Source organism: Pteropus medius, unplaced genomic scaffold (genome assembly GCF_902729225.1).
Source record: "Pteropus medius unplaced genomic scaffold, Ma_sr-lr_union100, whole genome shotgun sequence".
Lineage (NCBI taxonomy): Eukaryota > Metazoa > Chordata > Mammalia > Chiroptera > Pteropodidae > Pteropus > Pteropus medius.
Window position 1 is genome coordinate 4,083,277 of NW_024356249.1, and position 10,726 is coordinate 4,094,002.

A 10,726-nucleotide genomic window follows, 5' to 3' on the forward strand; every position below is an offset into this window, starting at 1 on the left:
CCTTCACATTCCTTAGGAGACATGGCATCGTATCCACAATCAGAACATATGTTTATATAAAGTACAAAATAAGCGCCCAACCCAAATGTTCACCATTGATACAGATTGAAAGAATTCATTGTCTTTATTTCTTCTCTCTTTCTCTTGTTCTCTCCCTTATTCGTGAGACTCAAATTAACTTTGCAAAACCACAGATGCTCTTTTTATATGCTTTTTTTTTTCTTTCAAGAAAACTTTTGTGGTTTTTGTTGCTTATTTTTGTTTCTCTAGCCATCGCCCCTTCAAATCTTATACCAATGCGACTAAACCGCGGAGAGAACTATTAAACAGCGTGACATAGTATCGACGATGGCTCCGATGGGTCATCGAAGGTACGCGTGGGGAGAGAAACCATAGCCTTGTCTCAGGCTGCACCTGGCGCTCAGCCTCCTCCTTGTTGCCTCCTCTGTGACCCCTTCTTGCTAGCACTGTGCAAACAGTTGTTTTGAAGCAGGTTATAAAAATCATGAGAAAATGTAGCTGTGCTGTTCAAAACGGCTCCCCACGCCTATCTGTGATCAGCCAGCTGCCACCCTACCCTCTTCATTGGCTGTTTGTCTGCCAGTGTTTACAATATCTGCTGTTTCGTGGTGGCAGGTATTGATGGGAGGGTGGGGAAAGCTTGGGTTAATTAAGTTGGTCATTCTAGAGCCATTCCCGAAAGCTCTAACTAGAGTTTCTCTAGTTGTTAACTAAGAGCGAAAGCACCTGGTTTCAGTCTTGGCACCTCTGTCAGCTGCTGAGGATACCGGGAGAGAAGCGGGGATCTAGGTGGCCACAGGCCTCACTCACAAACCGAGTAATCGGCCCTGGAATCACTCAGGGGTGGCGGCATTTATGGTGATTCTTGTCAGAAAGTTGAGGAACGAGGTCCTCTCTCTTTCTTGTCCCCACTTCCAGAGTGTCCGCTAAGTGCCATTCTAGCAGAGATCGCACTGCTCAGTGTCCTCCCGCTTGTGTGCAGGCTCAGACCAGGGAGTTCAGGGACCCGTGGTGGGAGGTGCTGCTCCGAGAGTGGAATGACTGCCGAGTACAGGAGGAGACGAGAGAAGGACTCGGTGCCCAAATATCTGTGCCGCTGGCAGTAAGGATGGGAGCAGAACTACAGTGAGGCTGGGCTATTGGCATTCACAGAATTCCTTTCAAAATAAATGGCTTGAAAGGTTTGCACAGGTGACAGGACCTCCTTGAAAGGACCATTTAAGCCTCCTTGCTCCTGACCTTGCGGAGCGGGTCCTGTCAGCCATAGCATAGGCCTGGGGTATTGGTTCTCACAATGTATAATTGGAGGCTTCAAATGCAAGTGGGAGCGAATGGGCCGCTTTTTATCTCCTTTCTCCACTGATGTGCCAGCATCTTGACGTAGTGCATCCTGCCGTGTTGTCAGAGGATGGACACCTCGTGATATCTAAACTTCAGGCATTGTGTGTAGTGTGTCAGCTCCCGTTTGAAGCACATAACTTGTATTAACTTATGAAACCTCATAGCAACCCTGTGAGATAAATATAGTTATCTGTGTTACTTGATATATGTGACAGTCAAGGGTCTAAGAGATTAAATGAACTTGCCCAAGACCTAGTATGTGGCAGGTAGAGCTGGACTTTTAAACCGAGGAGCTTCAGCTCCAGAGCCCTCACTTCTGCTCACTGTACCATACTGCTTTGAACGCCCTTGGGTGTGGGCGTGTGTCGGGGGCGGGGTAGCAATCATTCATTTTCCTTTAGAATCACAGTACTAAGGAACAAAAATGAAGGAGTTAATTCTTTGTCGAATCCTAAATATAGAGTAGAAGCTGGAGGGATGTGAAAAGTAATAAAAGTATTCTTACACTCAAAGGACTTAGAATAAATAACGGGACAAGGCATACAACTGAAAAGCGAATACGCAGCACAGGGTAGAACCAAAGAGGTATTCTGGGAGTTTAGAAAAGGGACAGATTCCTTCTGTCAAAGGTGATCTTTTCAGAGGACCTTGCCACAGACTGGGCTTTAAAAAAGAATGTGTAAGATGTAGGCATATGGCTATGAAAAGGAAGGCTGTTTTGGATAGAGACAGATGAAGGAATAAGCTCTTAGAGCTGTGACTGCCTGAGAAATATTTGGGTGACAGGAGACTTACCAGTTTGGCTTGTACGGAAAAATGGAACCTTGGGAACAAATTGAGAAGGTAGTTGCAAGTGAAAGACCGTGAACTTCAGTTTTTTAAATACTTGAGAGAAAGCGGTAAATACAATGAATTGGAAATCTGGAAATCTAAATGTATAAGACTTTTTATTTTTCTTAGTAGTGATTGCTTCATGCTAATTATGTTTCAGGCGGAGACCCATCAGGAGGCCTATTTGTCAAATAAGACAAATAAGAGAGACAAATAGGACAGACTTCGCAAGGGAAGGTTTGTTTGGCCTGATGACCAGTGGATGTGAGAGAGAGAAGGCAAAGATGATGATATAGCTCTTGGGTGACCAAGAGGATTGTGAAAGTCCCATATCTGTCATCTTCACCTTGACCAATGACTTGTGGTTAGAAAGTCCTAACCTCTTCTTCTCTTTCTTCTGATTACATAATAAGTAATCACTTAAGTAAATTTTCAGCGATAACGAATATCCAGCAATATAGAGAGCAAATCAACAGGACCATATTTCTAAAGACTAAAATGCTCAATACTCAGAACCATGTTTGGCACTTCCAAGCCCATTTATACATTCATTCAACCAAACATTTAAGCATCTGCTTGGCACCAGGCTCTATGTCAGGCACCAAGGAAGACACAGTGGTGGACAAGTCAATAGGCCACAACCTCAAGGGGTTTACCAGAGAGTAGCTAAGATATGGAGGCATCCTGGGTGCCCATCGATGGATGGTGGATAAAGGAGAGGTGGTACAGGTAAAAATAGAATATTACTCAGCCATAACAAAGAATGAAATCTTGCCAATTGCGGTAACATGGATGGACCCACAAGGTATCGTGCTGAGTGGAGTAAGTTAGACAGAGAAAGACAAATACCATATGATTTCACTTATACATGGAATCTAAAGAACAAAATAAATGCACAGGCCGAACAGAAATAACTCATAGATTCAGAGAACATTTTGATGATTGCCACATTGGAGGGGGGTTGCAGAGATGAGCGGAACAGAGAGGGGATGAAGAGGTACAAATTAGTAGTTACGAAATGGTCACGGATGAAAATATAGCATAAATAATATAGTCAGTAATGTTGTAATGACTATGTATGGTGTTAGGTGGGTACTGGATTTATCGGGGTGATCACTTTGTAGGTTATGTGGATGTCTAATCACTGTGTTGTACCCCTGAAACTATTGTAATATTTTATGTCAACTATAATTAAAATATTAAAAAATTATTTTAAAAAAGAAAGAGAAATCATTAGTTGATTTTAAGATGGTTTAAATGTCATGCTCATTAAGGTGATCAAATATTCCCACTTGTCTGGGATAGTCTCAATTTGGGTGATAAGTCATACTACCCTCCCAACAGTAGGACATGGGGCTGATGTACAAAGTGAGGGAACATGCAGGCAGGACATTTAATGGATCTTAGGAATGGGGTACTAGTGGACTTTATGAAGGAAACATGTCTCCATTGACACCTGCTGGCTTTAGAGACTATGGGGTTCAGGGAGGACTGGGAGGAAGTCAGCAGTGCAGGAGGTGGGAAGGTGGACAGGCAATATTTACAGATCGAATAAATTAATTAGTAAACAAATAAAACATTGCGAATGTACAAATTCACAAAATGGTTCAACTCCTAATGAAGCATCTATATTCATTTGATGCTTAGGTCGAACGTTTCCTTCAGGTCTTCAAAGGGAAATGTTATGAACAGTAGAATTTTACCCTATTTCTAAAGTAAGGATATTGGGCTGCATGGTATCTCTGGTCTCCTGTAGCTTTACTTGTACTGAGTAAGACCCCATCCCGAACCGCCTGCCGCTGGAGAATGAGATACTCTACAGTCCACTCGATTATCCCCTTTCTCCCAGGGCAGCCACTTAATTATTTCTTGCTTATTCTGTTTCAGTTGATTTTATCTCTTCAACTCGATAGAAAGCTTCTCAAAGGCGGCGGCCAGGTGCATCTCCCGTTCGGCACATTGTGGCTGGTGGTGATTGTGAGATTGATAGGGGAGAGGTAGAGAAATTCTTTCTTTTTCAGAAGGAAGGAAGAGGAAGTCTTATTAAATAACCCTGTTACCAAATGCTCTTCCTTATGCAGCTTCCCAAGGCATTTTACTGACGTGACTGTGGATTTATTTTTGTTAATGATTGGTTTGCGAACTCATTTTTGAAGGGCATCTTGCTTTCTTCCTCTTTAGGACCTTCCGAGTTGTTGGATATGGCAGACAGCGAAACGTGAGTGTTGTCTTTCATTATATTCTGGATTATTTTCTTCAAAACATACCTCGGAAAAGAATGCAGCCTGTAGGGCATAAAATAGGTAGTTTTCATGTCAGTGATAAAAAGTCTACTTTCAGTTGTATTTAAAACTGTGCAAGGCTGATCTTATAAATCAAAAATTACACAATAAAATTTGGTGGCAAGTAGAGCGATGATTGCATGCATGGAATTGCTATCCATCATTTAGTACTTCCTACAGGCAAGGTCCTTCTGTACTGGGGTGTGGACTGCTGAAAAGTCCAAATCCATACTTTTTTTTACTCTTTCTTATCTGGGGTTTGTGAGAAAATTAAATTCGAACTCCCTAAGGCATCTTTGCATGCAATGAAACTTCTTTGCTGAGCCTGGAATAGAACAATGTGTATGATACGATCACTGGACAACTGAGACCATAGTAACTCCAATCATTTCCACGTTCTGAGTTTCAAACGAGGAATCCTGGTACACAAAGGATTCTCTGGAATGATCCTTAAATGAATAGCATTTGTTTTCAACTTTCTTTTTTCCTGAGGCAGCAAAATAGCTGCTATCCCCCACACAGGACCAAAAAAGGCTAAACTTCTAACCCTGAAAATCACATAGAACCTACCACCAGAGAACTTGAAAGAAATTTGAAAAGGATGAAGAATGGGCAGAGGTGGAGTGGGATAGGGTGAGAGTGGCTAAGTGGGTATCGGGGAGGCAAAGTAGAAACGAAGAGAATGGAGGATGGGTGGGAAGGGGTATAGCCGTGAGTTACTAGGCATGGAAGAAGCTGTTCACTGCTCATAAAGCTTGTCCACTTGCCGCACGGCCTGTTGGAGAAGGTTGTCCCTGACCCCAGCTTGCCTTCTCTAAGATCTGCATTTGATTTTCCATGAAACACTTTGGCATGAAGTATCTTTTCAATTTTGGACTCACGATGGAACTATATTCCTACGCTGCCTACTAGAGGGGCGGAAATGGCCACTTTCCCTTGCCCACTTCCCATACTGAGTGGCTGGGCTTGGGCGTGCTGCTCCTGGAGACAGCTCTGGTTCTTAAACTCTCTTAGCGTGTCACTGTGCCTCCCAGGTCCTCTGTGGTGGCCGCTGCCCTTCCGCCTGCCATTGGCATGGAATCCGGTAGATAGGGCAGGGTGGGTGTTGCCTGGCTCCTTGAAATTGAGTCCTCAAGAGATAGTCCTCCAAGGGCAAGATGGCAGCCCCCATGCACTGTGTGATGAGTCTAAAGGGCCAGTGGTTCTCCATCATTGTCCCCTCTGTGCTTCAGCTAGTGTCCCTCACTGCCCAAACGTATCCACAGAGAGAGTTGCTTCACAGTGTGCAGACATCCGTACACATTGGTCTATTTAATAGTGCCACTGAGTTTTACCTAAATCAAACATTGGTAGTTTAAAACAAAACCACTCAGCCTAATTCACTAACACAGTTTTCAAAAGAGCCTGGAGTCAGATATTATGGTTCATTGACAACTAACTTAAGACATTTCTGGGCCCCCTCCACTACCTCCCCCGAATGGGCCCTGCCTGCAGCTATGGTCTAGGCTGCAGGTAGGGAAAGAGGCCGAGGGGCACAGGACATCAGCAGCAGGGGTAGGATGCTACCCTCACCCCCTCCTCGCTGCTCCTACCCCCAGCCCCACCCTCGGCCCCTTTATGGGTGGTTTCCCATTTCATCTGTGATTTAGGGGTGAGACCGCGCTGCACAAGGCTGCCTGCCAGCGGAACCGGGCTGTGTGCCAGCTTCTGGTGGATGCGGGAGCATCTCTGAGAAAGACGGACTCCAAGGTAACTTGATGAGCGAGTGCAAACATCTACCCACTGGGCAGGATCGCAGGCACCGTCGCCTTCACTTGTGCCCACAGCAAAGGCGTCCTTTCTGTGCTCATGGAAGTGCCCAGGGCTTTGGAAAAAGGAGGAAAAAATAAAGTGCTTCATTTAGAGAAACTGCAGTTTAAACGTATAAGCACAAAGGGAGGGTGCATGCTTGTCGATGGGGCTTTATAAACCTCTGAGCGTGCCGGCCTTAGGATTTGGGGTTCTCCTCCTGCTGAGTGCCAGCAGCTAAGTTGCGGGGAGGTGAGGTTTAGAGCCCCAGGAGAGGGGTCAGGACCATGTTCAAAGACATTGGCCTGGCCTCTGAGAAGACCCTTTGGGATTTCTCCTTCAGCTTCTTCATCCAGTGTAGCTTACAATTTGTGCTGTATTTGGCCACATATGAGTATGAGGACTTCATCGAGCAGGTACCAAGTAACCTAAGTTTGGGGCCAGTGAATGGAGCCAAGAAACAGACCTAGATGCCTAATGAAGACTTAAGCCCCAGTAGACTTTATTTAAGCGATGAGCATCTATTCATGTGCAGTCTTTGCCCTAGTGTTTCCTCGGACGGCAGTGCACATTGTGAAATAACTTTCTCTCCTGCCTGGACCTCTCTTTCCTCTCTGAGCCAGTTCTGAGCCAGTCGCATTGTGTGATTCTTCACTTCCCTTGTGACTGCCCAGATTCTTGCTCCCTAACCGAGGTCCCTGGCTGCCTCCCTAGGCTTCAGACACGTTAAACTGTGTCCAGGTTTCTAGAGGCTCTGTTACCTGTCTGTTCAGTTAATTGGTTATACCATTTCAAATGGCAGATAATTGCTCAATGTGATATTCTTCCCAGATGATATTTGCACTTAAACGCTTTGGCGTGTAACCTGATTGAGAAACACAAGCCCAGTCGGCGGGGTCACTGGGGGCCCTGATCCTGAGGTAGACTTGGCCTTGCTGGGGCCACACAGACTACAGCAGGACAGTTGCCTGTTTATCACACAAAGGACTGGCCTTGCGCTCAGCTCAGATATTAAAGAGAAAGTGAGAAGCAACACGAAAAAGTTTCTCTTTTTATCTAAGTTTCTGAATCCACAAACTCGAAATCAGAATGCTTGCTTCCCCATTTATCCAGTCAGTGATTTCTATCCACTTTCTTCCAGAAAAGATCTGGATTCCCAAACTCACTGTGCTGCTCTGTTTCGTGCCGTGTACTCAGGCTCTGTGAACCTCCATGTCCTTAGATGTCAACCCCACCTGTCAAAAGCCATTGTCTTTTTCTCTTAAACTTACCTACCTTGTATGTGCCAAGTGATGCTCCTGTCAGATCATAAATTTAAAAGTGTCTTGCGAACTCTAAAACAGGAAACATGGAAAGATCCTTATTAGTGAGTACTCATCAAGAATCTCTGTTTCTGTGAATTTTTTTAAAAAATCTCACCCCAAGCGTTTGTGTCTTTCCCATTTTACTGTTACCTGTAGGGTAAGACACCTCAAGACAGAGCACAACAGGCTGGGGATCCTGATTTGGCTGCTTACCTAGAAAGTCGTCAGAACTATAAGATCATCGCCCATGAGGACCTCGAAACCGCTGTTTGACCCTGGTAGATGGGCAAAGAGAACCTGAGCGAGCGAGCGTATCACCTATGCCCTCCTGGAGATCGGGCGGCTCCCCTGGAAGAAGCTGATGGAATCCATAAACCTGTCTCTCTCCTGCAAGAATCTATCTGAGGCCATGCCACCAGTTTTTAAGGGCCGTCAAGGTGTACGACAAAACATGATAGCCCCCAGAGGACGAGGCAGGATACCTGGAGATTTGTGGAATATGAGTTCCACAAAATACGATCCTTATTGCTTCCAGCAAGTAGCATGAACTTCTGTGTTCACCTGTATAATTCATTTTAAAGATTCAATGGATGTTCGTACAAATGGCACAGCTCCCCCCCTCCCCCCACACCTTCATCTCCCCCTATACCGCTCCGTTCTTCTGTAACTACCCATCAATTTAAAAAATGCGATATGATCTGTTCTCTTTACATTCAGTCCTCCGAAGACCACAAGACTCTCTCTGAAGGTCTTGTCAGACCTTCTGGATGTCCTGCAGAAATATAACTCTCAAACCGCTTCCAGTCCCAAGACTAAATATACCAAGATGAGACTTAGTGACTTTTGCATGTCTCTCCTCCCTCCCCAATCCTTTTTCATCACATAAGAGCTGGAGAGTGCCGCAGGGATTATGTGAACTTATGTGCGCTCTGTCTCTGGGGTGTGGTGAGGTGGCATGGGCGTTGTCTGTTCTCAGAGGGACCTCGGGGAGGCAGCCCAGGAGTGGGCGCAGGTGGCGGGCTGTTGCCGATGGCCCGAAGGACTGCTTCAGCTTGGGCTGTTTGTACAGCTCCATACTGCCTATGTGTAGCCATCTTTGCCTTTTGCTGCAATGGAGGTGAGCGATGGATGAAGTGAAGGCCCGTCTAGTTTGCAGAACCACTCAGCTTTAAGTGCTGTTTCAACTGCAGAGCAGAAAACCATGTGTGGGAACTGTGGTCACAGGAAATGGAGTTAGCTCTATGACAGCGTTTACTTCTAGGCTTGTTTGAGCGATAATGGAAAGCAGGCTAATGGACTTGAAATAAAACAGCAGAAGCAAAAGTAGCAACATATGTCAAAATAGCTCACTTAAGTAAGAAAACAGTCACTGGAATGTTGCACAGAGGCTAATAAGTATAGACTTTTTTGGGTACAGTGGTGATGGGGGCGGGGGGGCTGGTTTAGGTTTTCCTTCTAAGTTTTTGGTTTTCATTATCCCAAGTACGCCTCGTCCCAAGGACAGAACCTTGCTGTGTGGGTTCCACTGCCAGATTTCGGGATGTGTGGCTCTTTCTGATGGATGCCTCATCTATTACTTTTCAGGTCCCAAGGTCATACCTGATAGCACTACAACCCATTTTCATGTATGGGGCAGTCTACTCTATTCTTTTCTCTGTTTTTTTTTTCTACTAGAAAGTTCTTAATACAAACCACTGAGGGAGCCCACAGCAGAATTGCAACTCCTAATCCTGCCACAGAGCAGTTGGTACTCATAAGCACCTGTGTTAGGGACCCTGTGACAACTAAAATATTAGGAGAGAAAGTCTTCTCACTTATGATGAAACGATCTACTCAATTTGGATATAAGTCAGAAATGGAGGTGGGTGATCAAGGTTTTGCCTTCGGATTAAACTGCTTTCTTCCATTTTGCCCTTAGACACAAGCAACGTGCTCCCTTGGCATTTCTGCATGCGAGCATAAATGATCATTTCTCTATGTTTAATTTAAAGGTCCAGTGGTGAGGCGTTGCTTCTCTGAATCACATTTTGGTCGCATTTTGAAAATACAAGTATGATAATACTGTTAAGTAGGAACAGCCTCTCAGTGGATAAGCTCTAAGTCTCTCCTTCGTCGTTTCAAGTTCAAATAGTTGGCGTTATTTTCAGCTGTTGGAGGAGGAGTTGGTTGTGACTAATCTATTTCCATATATCAGTCTTAGAAATGGAACTATCTTTTGGGTTTTATGGTGAGGGAAGGAGGGACTGCAGTAGATTGTTTCCAGAAGCTGGAAAAAATATGCTCCAGGAGAATTTAATCACTGGGCTTCTGCTGGGAGTTTTTCAATTGGTGGGACTGTCAAGGAGATGTTGTGATGACAGAAATATAATCCTTAAAACAGACCGAAATCTGGCTTCGAATGGTGCCTTCCATTCCCTAGACTGAGCCGAACACTTGGCCACGTACTCAGTTACCCAGCTGCCATCACTGGGGTGAAGGATTGTATTTCCACCAACGACCATCTCATATTTCTTCGTGATGCTTCAAAGCAGCCCAGAGAAAATTTAGGGTACAAGTGGCTGTGGGCCAATTCAAATAGCTCCAGTTGAAGTCACAAGTAAATCTCTGGAATGAAAATAAATGACATACTGACTGCTGCCGGGGTCCTGGTACATTTGGAAATCATACTAAACAAAAAAAATAATAATTATCATTATTATAATTTAAAAAGCGTTAGAGTCATACATTACTGATGGAGAATGATATAAGACCAACTCAAATATCTCTTTGAAAAAGCAAACACACCCAGGACATGGGCTTTCCAAAAAAAAAAAAATCGGAAATGAGCTTCAACATTAAATCTACCTGCCGTAGCATTTTAGTTTTTAATTGATCATTGCGTGTGATAGTCCTGGGCTTTAGAAAGAGTTGAAGCCATATGCTTCAAGAGTTTCCAGCTCAGCTGAGGTACGCGGTATCCCCCTTTTAATGAGCCCCCAGCAAGCGCAGAAGCAAATGGTCTGGCCCCGGTCTGAAAAACACACATAACTTTAATTTAAAAGACATAAAACTGTATACCTATAGAAATATCATTTTCTAAAGAACCTGCTGTGACAGTACTATAAGAGTGGCTGGCTGGGCAGACATTCCTTTTCGTTTGACTCAAATGAGCCCTTTGTG

At 44.5% G+C, this 10,726-nt stretch overlaps 1 protein-coding gene across 1 annotated transcript in view; it reads left to right on the top strand.

The window, feature by feature from the left end:
- DGKI (diacylglycerol kinase iota) overlaps positions 1 to 10,382 on the top strand; it is a 375,451-nt gene extending 365,069 nt beyond the window's left edge. Inside the window, exons 31-33 of the mRNA XM_039860746.1 lie at positions 4,375 to 4,411; positions 6,125 to 6,224; positions 7,724 to 10,382. Coding sequence (XP_039716680.1) covers positions 4,375 to 4,411; positions 6,125 to 6,224; positions 7,724 to 7,840 — 254 coding nt within the window. The 3' untranslated portion in view covers positions 7,841 to 10,382. The remainder of the gene's footprint in view (positions 1 to 4,374; positions 4,412 to 6,124; positions 6,225 to 7,723) is intronic.
- Positions 10,383 to 10,726: the final 344 nt, after the last annotated feature.